Below are 19373 nucleotides of genomic sequence, written 5' to 3' on the forward strand. Positions count from 1 at the left end.
AACTCTAGTGGGGTACCTCCTGGATCAATGCAAAGACCCCAACTGTTCACAATATATATTAATGATTTGGTTGAGAGAACTAAATGTAATGTCTCTAAATTGGCAGATGACACAAAGCTTGGTGGGAGGGGGAGCTGTGAGGAGTATGCAGAGATATTTTGGATAACCACACGCCAGATGCAGTATAATGCAGAGAAATGAGAGCTTTGATAGCAAAAACAGGAAGGCAGATTATTATCTGATTGGCTATAAATTGAGAAGGGGAATATGAAAGAAGACCTGGGCATCCAGTCACTGAAGGTACGCATGTAGGTGCATATGTGCTAAAGTAGGCAAATGGTACATTGGCCATCAGAGCAAGAGAATGAAGGTGCAGGGCTGAATTGCTGCAATTATACAGGGCCTTGGTGAGATCAGACCAGGAATATTGTGTGCAATTTTGGTCTCCTTATCTGAGGAAGGATGTTCTTACTCTAAAGGGAGTGCAATGAAGGTTCACCAGATTGATTCCTTGGATGGTGGAACTGATATGAGGAGAGATTGAATCAAGATCATAATTGCTGGAGTATAGAAGAACAAGGAGAAAGTGAGGACTGCAGATGCTGGAGATCAGAGCTGAAAATGTGTTGCTGGAAAAGCGCAGCAGGTCAGGCAGCATCCAGGTCCCGTTCCTATAGAGGAACAAGGCACATTCTCATAGAAACATAAAATTCTCACAGGTTCGGTGCAAGAAGAATGTGCCCGTTGACAGGGAGTCCAGAATCAGGGGTTATAGTCGAAGGATACAGGGCATACCATTTATGCCTAAGATGAAACATTTCTTCACCCAGAGTAGTGAGCTTCCACAGAAAGCAGTTGAGGCCGAAACATAATGTTGTCAAGTAGTTGTTGAATCTAGCACTTGGAGCTAAAGGGATCATACTATATGGGGTAAAGCAGGAACAGAATTATAAGTGGGATCAGTCATGATCATAATGAATAGCAGCGCAGGCTCAAAAGGACTAAATGGACTACTTCTGCTCCTATTTTCTGTTTCTGTGTAACTAGGTGAAGTTGTGTACATTGCAAAATATTATTATTTAAAAGAAAGTCTATTATGTCAAGTTAGTAAATACTATTAATCATTAAATAATGAATGCTTGTATTTTGTACGCTATAAACTAAATATCTATGCACTAAGCTGCTAGTCATCTCTGGCTTGCAGGAATGTTTAATTTATGTACATGACAGTCCCTATCTCTAAAGTCTGAAGATTATTTACTCAGTAATTATACTTAAGCACAGATGAATAAGCAGTCAGATATGTTTATTAAAGGAATATGTACATCTTTATGATAAAGATACAAAACTGCCTCACCCACAGCCCCTCACTCCACAACTATTACTGCAGGTAAAAGAATTGGCTAGCAATTGTTAAATTTACAGTATACTTCTGAACACAAAAGGTAACACTGTCAAAAGTTCAACTTAAAATCAAGATCAGTTAGAGAAAATTAGATTTTACTATATAATTATGAAAACATGGCTATGGCTACCTCAAACTTACCAGAAATCAATTTATCAAAAATACTGGTTAACATTTTAGATACAGAAATAAGAAAAAAGATCTTTAGTAGCAAAAACTTGTTCTGTTAGTTGAGGTTGTATTTCATTTAGCACCATTTGCAGACAAATTCTGTAGATTGGGTGACATGGCAATGTATTCTGAAAATCTACTTCAAGGCTTGGAAGCAGCTTTGTATCACTTTCATCTATTATTACCCCATTAGCCCTTAAACGGCCAGTAATATTTGCTTTAACCGAAAGGTTAATATTTACATTAATTGTGCAGTAACTTATTGAGGGGTGGGGAAAGAAATCAAAGAAAATGGGTGCAACGTGAATTTAAGAAACAAGACTAAGATTACTTTTAAAAAAACTTTACTTAGTAAAAATAATCATAATTAAAATATATGGCAATATTCAGGGATCCCTGAGTTTTTTTTAAATGGAGATTTTATCTTGTGAAAATGTACATTTTTGTGCTGTAGAATTTTAAATTGGTGTGAAATACTGAATATAATAATCTGGCACAAACATAAGCTGCTGTCCAGAACTTAGTTCTGTTCTTTATTAATTAAACTTGTTCTAATTCCTCAAGACCAGTGATTCTGTTGCTTGTTACAACATAATGGTCCTCTATTCTGCTGACTGCACACTGATGTGGATAATTTTAAAAATGTATTTTTAAATGGATTCATAAATGTGTGTCGCTTTAATAGCTTTGTAATTCATTAGAAAGCTAACAAATAGCTTACTGTTAACCAGATTACCATTAAAAAATGTACATTTAACAAATTAAATTTTGCAGTCCTGTGCATAATGAATACCATATAAATTTCTAATCTGTAAGGCACCAATAGAGTAACATCTATCGCTGTCCATCGTGCAGCAATTTTCCTGAATAAGTTCATCTCATCCTGGGAAAATCAAGCATTTGTTTCCATTCACAAAAATATTCAAACATTAAAAAATACATATACAAACAATATAATTATTCAAAAATGAAATCAATCAAGTTTAAGAAAAGTCAAAGAAACCAACCTTTGACTTGTCTAATTAATTCATACATGCTTAAAAAGAAAAGGAATGTAGCAAATAATTCTAGATAGCAACATAAATCCCAAATGTGTGTTATTTGTAACTATAGCTTGCTGTAATATTTTAGGGAACAAGTACTTTTAGAATTCAAAAAAAATCATTGAAGTGCATTATTCACAAGAACTGCATATTTTTATTGCTGACAGTACAGCGGCTTAAAGGATCAATCTAGATCTATTTTCTTCTCCCCCTACCCCTCCCCCGTCACCAGTTGTGCAAATAGAATGGATATTCCAATTAATGCTCTGCCAGTCATCTTTTGTGAAATAAGTATCAGCTCCGAATTATGTTCTGAAGAAAAGCATTTCAGTTATCACCAACCCTTTATACTCTCTGCTGAGCTTTACTTTGAACATTGTTAACATTGTATCAGAAGCATGGCACAACAGTGCTTGGTATTTAAGCATTAAAACAGTTTTTGTTTGAGTATCTGTAGAGAAACTGAAGCTCACAAAATAACTGTTTTGTCAGAGTCTGTTATTTAAAAGACTCTTTTTTAAAATGTAGTGTGTATTTCTATAACACAAGTCAATAGATAAACTCTCCTGAAATTTCCTGTAAGGTATTAAATGGTTCTTCAAATTTGAAGCGCTTGGAGATGGCTTTTTGGTCAGTTTTAATGTTTTCTTTCTCAGACTGTCTGCACTGTCCCAATGTGTATGATGCCATGACAATGAGCTCTTCTGTTTCTTGGTTTTGTGTTTCTGATTCTTCCAAAACTTTAGATTCAAGGGTGTTGGTTGAAGCTTCAGTGACAAATTCTGTTTCATCGCATTCAAAAGCCAACCATGGATGCCTGAGGCACTCCTCAGCTAAAGCTCGCTCTCTGCCAAAGAAAAGCAGATAATATAAACAAAGGTAGAAAAATCAAAACTACTTGTAAATTCAATCATACTAAAGGCACTGCATGAGAAAATGTAGTAGCATGGATCAACATCAGTTGACAGATACAAATTAGACTAGGAATGGGTTAGGAATGAACCATCACAAGAGGTTAGGGATCATTTGCATTTGAGCAAAAGGAACCTCAATCTTGAATGATGCTAAACTTCCTATAAACACGAGCAACCAGTTAAGATTCCTGTAGGAGGAGAATAGGGTAACAATGGCAAAATAGACAACAGATACAAATATGGACATTTTGTTCTACTTAAGAAATAGCACTAAGTTTGGAAAGAAAAATAAGGAATGAGAGAATCCACTCAGTGGAATGTAGAGAGATCAATCAGTTCGAATACATTATTTCCTGAAGACCTTGATAAAACCACAATAAAAGTCAATAGCTTTTTATGTTTTATAATAGACAGTTACAAAATTAAAGTAATAAATCTGTTTTAAAAAGTCATAATGCTCGAATGTGTATACTTATCTTATTATTGATAAGGCTGTTAATGTCTTTGAAGGAATGGAGCAAAGATTAATCAGGATGAAGTTAAAGCTAATAAACTAGTTTTGGTAGAAATTATTGGAGATATTTCCAGTGTAGCAGAGAAGCTTGAGTGAAGACTTAGTGGGGCAGAAAATTCTTGCTGGTGGATTCTCTAATTTATTCCTAGTACATGAGCTGCTAAGGCCAGTATTTGTTGGAATCTCTTAGTTACCTTTTGTGAAGCCAAGGGGATAAACCTATAACCAAAACAGTGATACTTGGAAGTGAAAGTACTGGTTGCATAGGAGATCCATTTTGAAGTTACAAGTCAGACCAATATGTTTGATTCACAAGTTTTACTAGTTTTTCTTCTGAGAAGGTGGTAATGAATCACTGTCTTAAACTGTAGTCAGTCAGTCAGGTGTTGGTACACACGTAGTGCTCTTAGACAAGGAGGTGAAAATGTGTTGCTGGAAAAGTGCAACAGGTCAGGCAGCATCCAAGGAGCAGGAGAATCGACGTTTCAGGCATAAGCCCTTCTTCAGGAATGAGGAAAGTGTGTTCAGCAGGCTAGGTGGAAGGAGGTCAAGGTGAGGGTGATAGACCGGAATGGGGTGGGGGCGGAGAGGTCAGGAAGAAGGTTGCAGGTTAGGAAGGCAGTGCTGAGTTCGAGGGATTTGACTGAGACAAGGTGGGGGGAGAGGAAATGAGGAAACTGGAGAAATCTGATTTCATCCCTTGCGGTCGGAGGGTTCCTAGGCGGAAGATGAGGCGCTCTTCCTCCAACCATCGTGTTGCTATGGTCTGGCGATGGAGGAGTCCAAGGACCTGCATGTCCTTGGTGGAGTGGGAGGGGGAGTTGAAGTGAAGTGTTGAGCCACGGGGTGGTTGGGTTGGTTGGTTCGGGTGTCCCAGAGGAGTTCTCTGAAACATTCCGCAAGTAGGTGGCCTGTCTTCCAAATATAGAGGAGGCCACATCGGGTGCAGCGGATGCAATAAATGATGTGTGTGGAGGTGCAGGTGAATTTGTGGCAGATATGGAAGTATCCCAGCTCGCGGACACCTCCTCCTACTGTCCCCTGGACCATGATCCCACCACCAAACCATCATCTCCCAGACCATCCATAACCTCATCACCTCAGGGGATCTCCCATCCACCGCCTCCAACCTCAGTCCCATAACCCAAATCCACAAACCTGACTGCCCTGGCTGACCCATTGTCTCAGCCTGCTCCTGCCCCACCGAACTTATCTCTGCATACCTCAACACGGTCCTGTCCCCCTTAGTCCAAGAACTCCCCACCCACGGACGGGACACCATCCACGCCCTCCACCTCCTCCATGATTTTCGCTTCCCTGGTCCCCAACGCCTTATCTTCACCATGGACATCCAGTCCCTGTACACCTCCATCCCCCATCACGAAGGACTCCAATCCCTCTGCTTCTTCCTTTCCCGCCGTACCAACCAGTACCCTTCCACTGACACCCTCCTTAGACTGACTGAACTGGTCCTCACCCTGAACAACTTCTCTTTCCAATCCTCCCACTTCCTCCAAGCCAAAAGAGTAGCCATGGGCACCCGCATTGGCCCCAGCTATGCCTGCCTCTTCGTAGCATATGTGGAACAGTCCATCTTCCGCTTCTACACTGGCACCACCCCCCACCTTTTCCTCCCCTACATCAATGACTGTATCGGCGCTGCCTCGTGCTCCCACGAGGAGGTTGAACAGTTCATCCACTTTACCAACACCTTCCACCCCGACCTCAAATTCACCTTGACCGTCTCAGACTCCTCCCTCCCCTTCGTAGACCTTTCTATTTCTATCTTGGGCGACCGAATCAACATGGACATTTACTATAAATCGACCGACTCCCCCAGCTACCGAGACTATACCTCCTCCCACCCTGCTCCCTGTAAAAACGCCATTCCATATTCCCCATTCCTTCGTCTCCGCCACATCTGCTCCCAGGAGAACCAGTTCCAATACCATACAACCCAGATGGCCTCCTTCTTCAAAGACTGCAATTTCCCCCCAGACGTGGTCGACGATGCCCTCTACCGCATCTCCTCCACTTCCCGCTCCTCCAACCGCCACCAGGACAGAACCCCACTGGTCCTCACCTACCACCCCACCAACCTCCATATACAGCGTATCATCCGCCGTCATTTCCACCACCTCCAAACGGACCGCATCACCAGGGATATATTTCCCTCCCCTCCCCTATCAGCGTTCCGAAACGACCACTCCCTCCGTGACTCCCTCGTCAGGTCCACACCCCCCACCAACCCAACCTCCACTCCCAGCACCTTCCCCTGCAACCGCAAGAAATGCAAAACTTGCGCCCACACCTCCCCCCTTACTTCCCTCCAGGGCCCCAAGGGATACTTCCATATCCGCCACAAATTCACCTGCACCTCCACACACATCATTTATTGCATCCGCTGCACCCGATGTGGCCGCCTCTATATTTGGGAGACAGGCTGCATATTACGGAACGTTTCAGAGAACACCTCTGGGACACCCAGACCAACCAACCCAACCACCCCGTGGCTAAACACTTCAACTCCCCCTCCCACTCCACCAAGGACATGCAGGTCCGTGGACTCCTTCATCGCCAGACCATAGCAACACGACGGTTGGAGGAAGAGCGCCTCATCTTCCGCCTGGGAACCCTCCAACCGCAAGGGATGAACTCAGATTTCTCCAGTTTCCTCATTTCCTCTCCCCTACCTTGTCTCAGTCAAATCCCTCGAACTCAGCACCACCTTCCTAACCTGCAATCTTCTTCCTGACCTCTCCGCTCTGCCTCGCCCCCACCCCACTCCGGCCTATCACCCTCACCTTGACCTCCTTCCAGCTATCGCATTTCCAACGTCCCTCCCCCAAGTCCCTCCTCCCTACCTTTTATCTTAGCCTGCTGGATACACTTTCCTCATTCTTGAAGGGCTTATACCCAAAACGTCGATTCTCCTGCTCCTTGGATGCTGCCTGACCTGCTGCACTTTTCCAGCAACACATTTTCAGCTCTGATCTCCAGCATCTGCACTCCTCACTTTCTCCTCTTAGACAAGGAGGTCCAAGTTTTCAACCAATGACAAGTGTTAATTTGTCATGGTCCATGAGGAGGCACAAGCATTTTTCCTTGTTAGGAAGAGACCAGTGGCTTTATACATTAAGGGACATGACAGCATTAAAATGGGGAAAGCCAGGAGATAGATTGTCACAGCTGCTACAGAGATTGAACACATGAACACAGTTGATAAGATTAAAAATCACACAACACCAAATTATAGTCCAACAGGTTTATTTAAAAGTACAAGCTTTGGGTGTGCTGCGAGCTGACTAAGGAGCATTGCTCTGAAAGCTTGTACTTCCAAATATACCTATAGCCTGGTGGGGTGTGATTTTAACCTTGTCCAGCACCTCCACTTCAGTTGATAAGAGAACTGACCCAATTCAGTTATGGTGACGGAACAGCGAGGATTGCTCTCACATGATTCCTTTATTATTAATGAAAGCTTAAAAAAAACACTTGCAATAGCTTCGCTTCCTTTCCTGCAGTGTCATCTCTGGCATGGCCATATCAATAGTTCGTTTCCAATTCTCATTTGTATTCTGCTCCTCCCTAATATTTAAAGTTGGTTAATTTTCAAACATACACTGACCAAACTCAACTCAACTCGATCGCATCATCTTACCCGAATCACCACTGTTGGTAGATTAGCAGCCTGTTTATCCAACATCCAGTACTGGATGAGCAGAAAATTTCTCCAATTAAATACCGAAGCTATTGGTTTTGGTCTTCACTTCAAACTTCTCACTCTCATGCCTGACTCTAAACTTTACCGTGAATGTTGACTGAGATTAAGATTAAGCCAGTTTGTCTACAAACTTCATGTCACATTTGAATGAGAGATGAGCTTCTGACCTCCCATTCCAGATATCACCAACATGCCGATGTCCACCTCTAACTTAATCTGATTGATTGTCTCAGCTCATCTGAAACTCTTATCCTGCCTTTTATCTCTAAACTTAACTGTTCCAATACGCTAGATTAGAGTGGTGCTGGAAAAGCATAGCAGGTCAGGCAGCATCTGAGGAGCAGGAAAATTGACGTTTTGGGCAAAAACCCTTCATCCTGAAACGTTGATTTTCCTGCACCTCAGATGCTGCCTGACCTGCTGTGCTTTTCCAGCACCACTCTGGCTTCCAGCATCTGCAGTCCTCACTTTTGTCTGTTCCAGTACACTGCTGACTGATCTTCCACATTCTACCCATTCTAATCTTGGGGCCATCTAAAACTCATTGCCTGTGTTTAGCCGGCAGCAAGTCATATTCCCCGATCTCTCCTGTGCTTGACCGGGAGCCAAGATAGTTGAACGAGTAAAGTGTTGGCATTAAAAAGCTTTTTCCTGTTTTCAAATCCTTCTAAGCTTGCACTCCTACATATTTCTCCAGCCCCAAAATCTGCAATGTCTGTGCTCTATTCCTGAAGAGGATTACGCATTTTCCATTATAACTGCTGCACCAATGGTAGTGATATCTTCAGTTACTTAGACCCAATATTCTGAAATTTCTCACCTTCTCTGCCTCTTGAAAATCAACTTCATTGTTCAAATATTTGGATGTCTAACCTCATATCTTTTTAAGCCTTGTGCCAATTTAAATCCTTTGGTATCTGTGCAATTAATGCTTTCTTTGTGTGTTTTGGTTTTAATCTTAAATGAAAGGGTGATGATTATCAAGGGTATTGATTAATTCTGAGCTGAAAATGTGTTGCTGGAAAAGCGCAGCAGGTCAGGCAGCATCCAAGGAGCAGGAGAATCAACGTTTCGGGCATCAGCCCTTCTTCAGGAATGATTCCTGAAGAAGGGCTGATGCTCGAAACGTCGATTCTCCTGTTCCTTGGATGCTGCCTGACCTGCTGCGCTTTTCCAGCAACACATTTTCAGCTCTGATCTCCAGCATCTGCAGTCCTCACTTTCTCCCTCTATTGATTAATTCTTCAAACTAGGCTTCTGTGCAAGTCCAAATATCCAATATGTCAACACAAATACAGAAGCTAACCTGGCTGCAATCATTGAAGAAAGAAGATCAGTAAACCAAAACATTGGCCCCAGAAATCAAAATCAAACCCTTGGAGATAAGAAAGTATTTTGATTCTAGGTATATTAAAAAAAAACTTGTTATTTAATAATAATGAAGGTAACAAATGAATCATTCCATTACAATATGAAGCCATAATATACCAAAATTGAATGCCTAGAAACAAAACTTAGAATCATAGAGATGTACAGCATGGAAACAGACCCTTCGGTCCAACCCGTCCACGCCGACCAAATATCCCAACCCAATCTCGTCCTGCCTGCCAGCACCCGGCCCATATCCCTCCAAACCCTTCCTATTCATATACCCATCCAAATGCCTCTTAAATGTTGCAATTGTACCAGCCTCCACCACTTCCTCTGGCAGCTCATTCCATACACACCACCCTCTGTGTGAAAACATTGCCCCTTTGGTCTCTCTTACATCTTTACCCTCTCACCCTAAACCTATGCCTCTAGTTCTGGACTCCCCGCCCCCAAGGAAAAGACTTTGTTTATTTACCCTATCCATGCCCCTCCTAATTTTGTAAACCTCTAAGGTCACTCCTCATCCTCCGATGCTCCAGGGAAAACAGCCCCAGCCCGTTCAGCCTCTCCCTATAGCTCAAATCCTCCAACCCTGGCAACATCCTTGTAAATCTTTTCTGAACCCTTTCAGGTTTCACAACATCTTTCCGATAGGAAGGAGACCAGAATTGCATACAATATTCCAACAGTGGCCTAACCAATATCCTGTACAGCCTCAATATGACCTCCTGACTCCTGTACTCAATACTCTGACCAATAAAGGAAAGCACACCAAACGCCACTTTTACTATCCTATCTACCTGCGACTCCACTTTCAAGGAGCTATGAACCTGCACTCCAAGGTCTCTTTGTTCAGCAACACTCCCTAGGACCTTACTATTAAGTGTATAAGTCCTGCTAAGATTTGCTTTCCCAAAATGCAGCAGCTTGCATTTATCTGAATTAAACTCCATCTGCCACTTCTTGGCCCATTGGCCCATCTGGTCAAGATCCTTTTGTAATCTGAGGTAACCCTCTTTGCTGTCCACTACACTTCCAATTTTGGTGTAATCTGCAAACTTACTAACTGTACCTCTTATGCTCGCATCCAAATCATTTATGTAAATGACAAAAAGTCGAGGACCCAGCACCGATCCTTGTGGCACTGCACTGGTCACAGGCCTCCAGTCTGAAAAACAACACTCCACCACCACCACCCTCTGTCTTCTACATTCGAGCCAGTTCTGTATCCAAATGGCTAGTTCTCCCTGTATTCCATGAGATCTAACCTTGCTAATCAGTCTCCCATGGGGAACATTGTTGAACTCCTTACTGAAGTCCATATAAATCACATCTACTGCTCTACCCTCATCAATCCTCTTTGTTACTTCCTCAAACAACTCAATTAAGTTCATGAGACATGATTTCCCACGCACAAAGCCATGTTGACTATCCCTAATCGGTCCTTGCCTTTCCAAGTACATGTACATCCTGTCCCTCAGGATTCCCTCCAGCACCTTGCCGACCACCGACGTCAGGTCACTGGTCTATAGTTCCCTGGCTTGTTCTTACCGCCCTTCTTAAACAGTGGCACCACATTAGCCAACCTCCAGTCTTCAGACACCTCTCCTGTGACTATCGATGATACAAATATCTCAGCAAGAGGCTCAGCAATCACTTCTCGAACTTCCCACAGAGTTCTCGGGTACACCTGATCAGGTCCTGGGGATTTATCCACCTTTACCCGTTTCAAGACATCCAACACTTCCTCCTCTGTAATTTGGACATTTTTGCATCTATGTCACCATCTATTTCCCTACAGTCTATATCTTCCATTTGGAAAACTCAAGTATCAATTGATGGGAGAGAAAAAAAAAATCAAAAAAAGAACAGACATAGTGACAGAATAAATAAGTTGTATGAAAATGCAGTCCTGTTGGATACCTTCCAATAAACTAAATAAATTAATGAAGGGAACATAAAAATCAGAAACTTACTCAGGCTCCTTAACAAGCAACGTCTTGATGAAGTCTATGGCCTGTTTGGAGATGTTCTCAAAATCATCTTCTGTAAAGCTGAGATTTAACTGAGAAATGTTGAGAAAAGTTTCTTGTTTGTTATCTCCCAGGAATGGAGAAATGCCTGTTAGCATCACATATGCAAGGACACCTATACTCCTAAACAGAGGAAAGTCATTCTGAGAAGCAGTTCCAACAAATTCAATTACAATCATTTTAAAAGGTTACACTCGACATTAACTTACCACATATCTGTTGCTGTGCTGATCGGCTCATAATTTAAAATTTCAGGAGCTGAAAACAGAAGAAATAAATACATTTTTGGACATGAATTTATTGGATGTCATTAAAAGCCAGGGTGCACTGAATGCACCAAATAACTTAGAGTCATACAGCATAGAAACAGACATGGTGGGCCGAAGAGCTGATGTCAACCAACAAGCACCAAATTGCACTGGCATTATTATGCTCTGGCATTTTATGTGCTCATCCAGATACTTTGTCATACATACAGCACAGAAACAGACCCTGCGGTTCAACCAATCCTTGCCAAACATAACCCCAAACTAAATTCGTCTCACCTGCCTGCTCCTGGCCTATATCCCTCAAAACCCTTCCTATTTATGTATCTATTCAAATGTCTTTTAAATGTTTTAACTGTACATGCATCCACCACTTCCTCAGGAAGTTTATTCCATATGTGAACTACCCTCAGTGTAAAAAAAACTTGATACCTGCTGTCACCACCCTGTCAGGCAGCACATGCCAAATGTCTACCACCCTTTTGGTAAAAAAACAACTTCTTTCTCAGATCTCCTCTAAATCATTTACTCCTCACCTTAAACTTATGCCCTCTGGTCTTAAGTTTAATATGGAAAAGATTCTCATGATTACGCTGTCTATATTTTTCATAATTGTATAGGTCAATCAGATCCCTCCTTGGCCTTCTGTGCTCCAAGGAAGACAAATCCAGCCTATCCAGTCTCTCCTTATAACAGACTTTTTATCCCAGGCAACATCGTGGTGAATCTCCTCTGCACCTTCTCCAGTGCAATCGTGCTTTTCTGGAGAGTATGAGGCAACCAGAAATACACACAGTATTCCATCTGTGGCCTAACCAATGTTTTATACAGTTGTAACAAGATTTCCCTGCTCCTATATTCTACTTCCAGCTAATGAAGGCAAGCATCCACTATGAGAAAGTGAGGACTGCAGATGCTGGAGATCAGAGCTGAAAATGGGCAGCATCTAAGGTGCAGGAGAATCGACATTTCGGGCATGAGCCCTTCTTCAGGAATGCATGCGCTTTTCCAGCAACACATCTTCAGCAAGCATCCACTATGCCTTCTTCACCACCCTGTCTACCCATGCTGACACCTTCAGGGATCTATGGACTTGTACACCAAGGTCCCTTTATTCCTCAGTACTCCCCAAGGACCTACCAATCATTTTGGATATCCTTCCCTTATGAGAATTCCCAAAATGCATCACCTCGTACTTATCAAGACTAAATTCCATCTTCCATTGTTCTGCCCAATTTACCAAGTAATCAACATCAAGTTGTAGCCAGAGACCATCCTCCTCAGTGTCAACAACACCCCAATTTTCATGTTACTATTTATACCATCTACATTCACATCCAAGTCGTTAATCTGCATTACAAACAGAAAGGGCCCCAACACTGATCTCTGTGGTACACTGCTGGTCACAGCCTTCCAATTACAAACCAATCCTCTACCATTAGACTTTGCCTCCTATTTGTAAACCAATTTTAGATCCAGTTTGCCGACTTCCCTTAGATGCAGTGAGCAGCTTTTCATGTGAACCGCATCAACTGTACCATCCTCATCAATATATTTAGTCACTTTAAAAAAAACTCAATTAAAATAGTCATACAGGATCTCTCTCAAATCTATGCTGGTTATTCCTGATCGATCCCTGCCTTTCCAAGTATTACTTAATTCTGTCCCTCAATTTTGTTCAATAATTTCCTACCATTGATGTTTGACTAACTGCTCTGTAATTACCTGCAGAAAATGTGTTTCTGGAAAAGCGCAGCAGGTCAGGCAGCATCCAAGGAGCAGGAGAATCTATGTTTTGGACATGAGCCCTTCAGGAATTACCTGGCCCATTCCTGCTTCACTCCTTGAACAGAGGAACCACACTAGCTATCCTCCAGTCTTCTGGCACATCACCTGTGGCCAGCAAAGTATTAAATATCTCACGTTCTTAAGAACCAGTTCTAAAGAAGGGTCACTGGACCAGAAACATTAACTTTGCTTTCTCTCCACAGATGCTTCCAGACCTGCTGAGTTTTTCAAGCAATTTTTTATTGTTTCTAATTTCCAGCATCTTCAGTTCTTTTTTTTTTTAAATTAGGTATCTCCGCCAGGGTCCCAGAAATTTCTTCCTTTGCCTCCTAAAGCAGCTTGGGATACATCTCATCAGGGCCTGGGGAGTTTTGCACCTTTATGCCCATTGAAACGTTTAATACTTCCTCCTTTATTAACCTTAACATGTTTCAGAACTTCTCGACCTAAAAAGAAATCCCTGGCTGCAACATCTTTCTCCTCCATGAATATAGATGGTAAGTATTTATTTAAGCACCTCACCCGCATTCAGATAGATTTAGATTTGGATTTAGATTACTTATTCACTAGCTCCATACGCAGGTTGCCCCTTTGGTCTCCCTTAGGCCCCACTCTTTCTCTGGTAATTCATTTACTCTTAATATACTCGGAAAAGGTTTGTGGTTTCCTTAATCCTATCTGCCAAAGACATTTTGTGGCCCTTCTTTGCCTCAGTTCTTTTTTAAGCAACTCTCTACACTCTGAACTTTTGAAGTGCCTCCCCTGTTTTTAACACTGTACCTGACCTCTTGTTCTTTATCAAACTCTCAATATCCCTTGACATCCAGTATTCACTAGACATGCTGCCCTTCTCCTTCACTCTTCGAAGAACATGTTGGGCCTGAACTCTCACTATACTTCTTTTGAAAGACTCCCACTTTCCAAATGTAGACTTAGACTGCAGCTGCTCCCAGTCTATGTTTGCCAGATCCTGTCTAATGACATTGAAATTGGCCTTCCGCCAGTTTAGACTCTTCTCTATTCTTCGTTTCCATAACAACTTTGAAACTTAGAGTTACAGTCACTATCCCTAAATTGCTCACCCACTGAAACTCCTAACCACATGACAGGCTTCATTCCCAAGGATTAGGTCATGCATTGCCCCATCTCTACTAGGACTATCTCTGTACTGCAGAAAAACTCTCCTAGATGCATTTTAAGATTTCCACTCTAATTCTTTCACGCCAAGACAATTCCAATTAACGTTAGCAAAGTTAAAGTCCCCTATGACTACAACCCTTTTTCTCACACAACTTTGTGAGTTGGCTACATATCTGCTCCTCTATCTCCCTCTGACTGTTGAGGGGCCTATTTTATATTTCCAGCTAACTAATTGCCCTTTTAAAAAAAATTTAAGCTCCATCCAAACGGCTTCCTTTGAAACGCCTTCGAAAACAGCTCAGTGGTTAGCACTGCTGCCTCACTACCAGAGTTCTGGGTTTGATTCCAGCCTTGGGTGACTGTCTGTGTGGAGTTTGCACATTCTCCCCGTGTCTTCAGGGGTTTCCCCTTCCGCCAACTTTAAAACCTAAACAGCCCAAGCAAAACCCACCCCTACTCCCCCAGCAAGCATATTGATACATTCCAGTTCATATGCAACCTGTTCAACTTGTACAAGCCTGCCTAATTCAGAACTGTTCTAATCATCCAAAAATCTAAAGCCCTTCCTCCTAGAACATCCCTTTAGCCACACATTCATCTGACCTATTTTCCCTTTCCTATACTAAGTAGTGCGTGGAACTGAAAGTAATCAGAATTTAGCAGTCTTTCTCTTTAACCTACGATCTAACTCTCGCAATTCTTGTTGCAGGACCTCGTTTCTTTTTTCACTCATGTTGGCAATACTGACATATACCAAGATTGCTGGCTGTTTACCCTCCCCCTTCAGTATGTCCTGCAGCCACTCGGAGACATCCCTGACCTTAGTACAAGAGAGGCAACACACCATTTGAGAGTCTCATTTATTGCCACAGAACCGCCTGTCAATTCCCCTTATAATCAAGTTCCCCTAACACTGAAGCTCCCTCAGTCTTTTTCCTCTCCTGCTGTGCAGCAGAGCCAACTGTACTGCCACAAACATAGCTGTTGCTGCTTTCCCCTCAGATCCAAACCCCCCCCCCAAAAAAAAATGTATATGTGTTTAACATGGGTCTGAACTTCCTTCAATATTTCCTAGAAACTAATATTAGTCCTATAGAAGCAGTAGGAAAATGTCTACACATTAAGCAAGTCAGTCAAAAGGTAGGGATAACTCACAAATTTGAGATTTCCCACAAGCAGTAGAGATTAAGCAGGTGCATCCCAATTTACAGCTGTCAGTTGGAATACAAGAGGGAGAAATGTGAGGTTATACATTTGGCAGGAAGAATAGAGAAGCTGAATATTATTTAAGTGAGAAAGATTGCTGACAGCTGCAGAGCAGAGGGGTTTAGGAGTCCTCATCCGTGCATCACAAAAAGCTAGCATCCAAGTTCAATGGGTAATCAGAAAGACAAATGGAACATTGGCCTTTATTGCAAAAGGAGTGGAGTATTATCATAGGAAGGTTTTGCTAAAACTATACAAAACATTTATCAGATCACAGCAGGAATATTGTGAACAGTTTTGGGCTCCTTCCCCAAGAAAGGATATACTGAAATTGGAGGCAACCAAAGTGGTTCACTAGGCTGATACCAGGGATGGACAGGCCGTTTTATGTGGAAAGGAGTCGACTGGGCCCGTACTTGTTGAGATATACAAGAACGACAGGTGACTTCATTGAAACACTCTTAGTTGACATTTATTACAGTGAATCCTCTCAGAGGGCTCTTCAGGCAGAGTCATTAAGGATATTCAAGACTGGGATTGACAGATTGTGAATCAGTCAGGGAATCTAGACTTATTATTAAAGGGCAGGAAAGTGAAGGTAACGATTATTAATGAGCCAAGATCTCATTGAATGGCAGAGCAGACTTGATAGGCTGAATAGCCCATTTCTGCCTTGATGTTTTATAGTCTTCAATCAAGTAGGGAGCCAGTTGTTGATGGGAATAGCAGTAGGTAACTTCATCCTGGAAACAAAGATCAATTGGTAACAATCAGTAGGGTGACAATGTAAGGGGCACATAATTCTGATGAAAGGAATTTTGATGTCGATGGAAATGGGGGTTGCTTGGGGCAGGGGAGTTTGAGAGTGGGTGGCGAGCAGGAGATTTGGAGGTTCAAGGTCTCAGTGGGTCGGGGTTTGGCTGGACCTCTATCATGGACTTGCTGTAATATTTCTATTTGTTAAAAAATAATACACTCCAGGTAACTGCAGCACAATATTGCTATCTCCCAGTCTGGTGTACAGAGCTAAGGGTATGACTATGAAGTATGATTACATTAGAAAGATTTCATAGAAACTAAACAGATTGCACATAGGGAATGTGTGTTCCAGGCCACCAATGTTGAGAATAGCCCAGTTGATGGTGTAGCTGGAGCAATTACAAGTTTGAAGAAAAATTTAACATGGAATGGAACAAACAGAAATCATCAATTTGTGGGAATTAGCAAACCACAATATTCACAATTCTGGTATATTGAATAAAGAATCAATCCTACTTAAATATTCTGGTAGTTTATTCCAGTGACAATTTAGTATCTATATATTTTTAAAAAAAGAGTTAAACATATGATGGTTACTCAAAGTAATGCTGCTAACTTAAAATAAAACATTGTTTGTGTAAATGATGGGTTGCTAACATCTCAGTTAAATCGCTAATCATGCCAGGTCAAGTCAAATTTGGCATACAGGCAATTTGGAGTTATTGTTAAACTTGAACAGGATGATTTTAAGGATTTAAATCCTAGCCTTGATTCTTATTTAAGCCTTTTAAATCCACTAAGAGCCAAGCTGCAGATTGGAGTTAGTTCCAGCCTGGAAAGCACAACTCTGACTGGTCATCAAGCAGTGCTGAAAGCAGTAGAATGAAAATGTATCAACTGAGACCACAAGAGGACAAATGTTAAGAAAATCTAACTGTATTGAACAATAAAGTGGAACAGAAAATGCTCAGGAGGACGTAGACTGTGGAGTAGGCATGTGTCAGATGTAATTTAATGCAGAGAATTGTAAAGTGATACATTTTGATAAGCAAAAGCAAAATAAGAGACAACATAAACTAAATGGTACAACTTTAAATGGAGGTGCAGGAATAGAGACACCAGCACAAAAGTACGCGGACAATTCTTTTAAAGTTGAAAAGGCTGCTAAAAATCTACATGGAATCATTGACTATTAATAGAAGTGGCATACAAAGAAGTTACACTCAACTATTATTACATAAAATCGGAGGAAGAGTCACTTGACTTGACATGTTAACTCTGATTTCACTCCACAGATGCTGGCAGATCTACTGAGCTTTTTCCAGCAATTTCTGTTTTTGTTTATTATTACATAAACACTGTTTAAGGCCTGTGCTGAAGTATTTTAGCTAATTGAGGGCACTACACACATTAGGAAGGATGTTAAGTCATTAGAGAGAATACAAATGGGATGTAACGACAGTTGCTATGTGGTTGAATGCCTTAAATAAGTGATGTGGAGGTGTTGGTATTGGATTGGGATGGACAAAGTTAAAAATTACACAATACCAAGTTATTGTCCAACAGGTTTATTTGCAAGTACAAGCTTTTGGAGCACTACTCTGTTGTCAGGTAGCTACCTGACGAAGGAGCAGGACTCCAAAAGCTTGTACTTCTAAATAAACCTGTTGGACTATAACCTGGTGTTGTGTAATTTTTAAACTTTAATTAAGTGGAGAGACCAAAGAAGCTGGGATTCTTCTTAAAGCGGGAAAGATTAACAAGGGTTCTGACAGATGTGATCAAATTATGAATAGTCTTATTAAAACAAAAAATGAGCAACTATTTCCAGTGGCACAAGTGATAGTGACAGGAGAATACAGATTTAAGGCAAAAGAAACTATTTTAAAAAAATGACAATTTGTTGTGAACATGAATACATTGCCTGAAAATGTAGCTGTAGTAGATGTCATTGTAATTTTTGTTTAATACATGAAGGGAAAATCTATGGGGCTGCAAGAAAAGAGCAGAAAAGCGGCCTACCAAAGAGCAAGGAGAGCTATGATGAACTGAATAGCCTTCTTCTGTGCTATATCATTATCTTTCATAGACTCAGAAAAATATAAAATTTGAACAAGTGATACTATAATAAACTATACAGTGAACAAAAACTGGGACATTTAGATTCTGTGATCTGCAACACATGAAAGTCACAGTATATTTTAATAGACAATGTTTGCATGGATAGGTATTCTTCTGCATTTAGAGTCTTCTGAAAAATAAACACATTGAGAGTTCATCTAGTTACAAGAGTCCACTGCAGGAAATGGTGAACAATGGTGCCCACAGTGAGATTTTGCTAAAACTGAACTATTTTCAGTTTGAGTGAAACTTAAGAATAACCTACCCACATATTCAGGTGTTCCCATAATTTCTCTAAGCTCTTCATTATTATTGACTTGTCGTGAAAGGCCAAAGTCAACTATCTTTATATCTCCCAGAGGTGACGGACTCGTCAGAAGAATATTTTGTGGCTAGGATGGAAAGAAAAAAAAAATAGGAATTAGGTAGTGATCAAAAAGAAACACAATAACAAAAAATAGTTTTAGTTGTGTTTTAACTATTTAAAATGATTTTATATAATTTTCATTATCAAAGCTTGACTTGTTACAATATTCAACAACCTAACAAATGTTTAACTGCACACAGACATTATTGGACAATTTAAAGGCAATATAACAAAAAGTTTGAAATTTTATAATATACTATACTTACTCCCCACTTGAAAAAAAAACTCTTGCATTAAAAATAAAATGGTATAAATATGACTAAATCGACATTAATAGTACCTAAAGAATAAATAGAATTTACAGCCCAGGAACAGGCCCTTCAGCCCTCCAAGCCTGTGCCAATCCAAATCCACTGTCTAAACCTATCGCCCAATTCCTCACCATCTGTATCCCTCTGCTCCCCACCTACTCATGCATCAGTCCAGATGCTCCTTAAATGAATCTACCATGCCTGCCTCTACTACCTCTGCTGGCAACGCGTTCCAGGCAC

The 19373-nt window shown here is 41.2% G+C and overlaps 1 protein-coding gene across 3 annotated transcripts in view; it reads right to left on the reverse strand.

Annotated features, from left to right (window-relative positions):
- Positions 1-1291: 1291 nt before the first annotated feature.
- The window catches only part of stk17a (serine/threonine kinase 17a), a 115983-nt gene continuing 97901 nt past the window's right edge, over positions 1292-19373 (reverse strand). For all 3 annotated transcript variants that reach the window (XM_072575684.1, XM_072575682.1, XM_072575683.1), the window contains 4 exons: positions 18721-18847; positions 11385-11433; positions 11119-11298; positions 1292-3466 (listed from right to left, as the gene is read on the reverse strand). In XM_072575684.1, the coding sequence (XP_072431785.1) occupies positions 3169-3466; positions 11119-11298; positions 11385-11433; positions 18721-18847 (654 nt within the window). In that variant the 3' untranslated portion in view covers positions 1292-3168. The remainder of the gene's footprint in view (positions 3467-11118; positions 11299-11384; positions 11434-18720; positions 18848-19373) is intronic.

This window comes from Chiloscyllium punctatum, chromosome 8 (genome assembly GCF_047496795.1).
Source record: "Chiloscyllium punctatum isolate Juve2018m chromosome 8, sChiPun1.3, whole genome shotgun sequence".
NCBI lineage: Eukaryota > Metazoa > Chordata > Chondrichthyes > Orectolobiformes > Hemiscylliidae > Chiloscyllium > Chiloscyllium punctatum.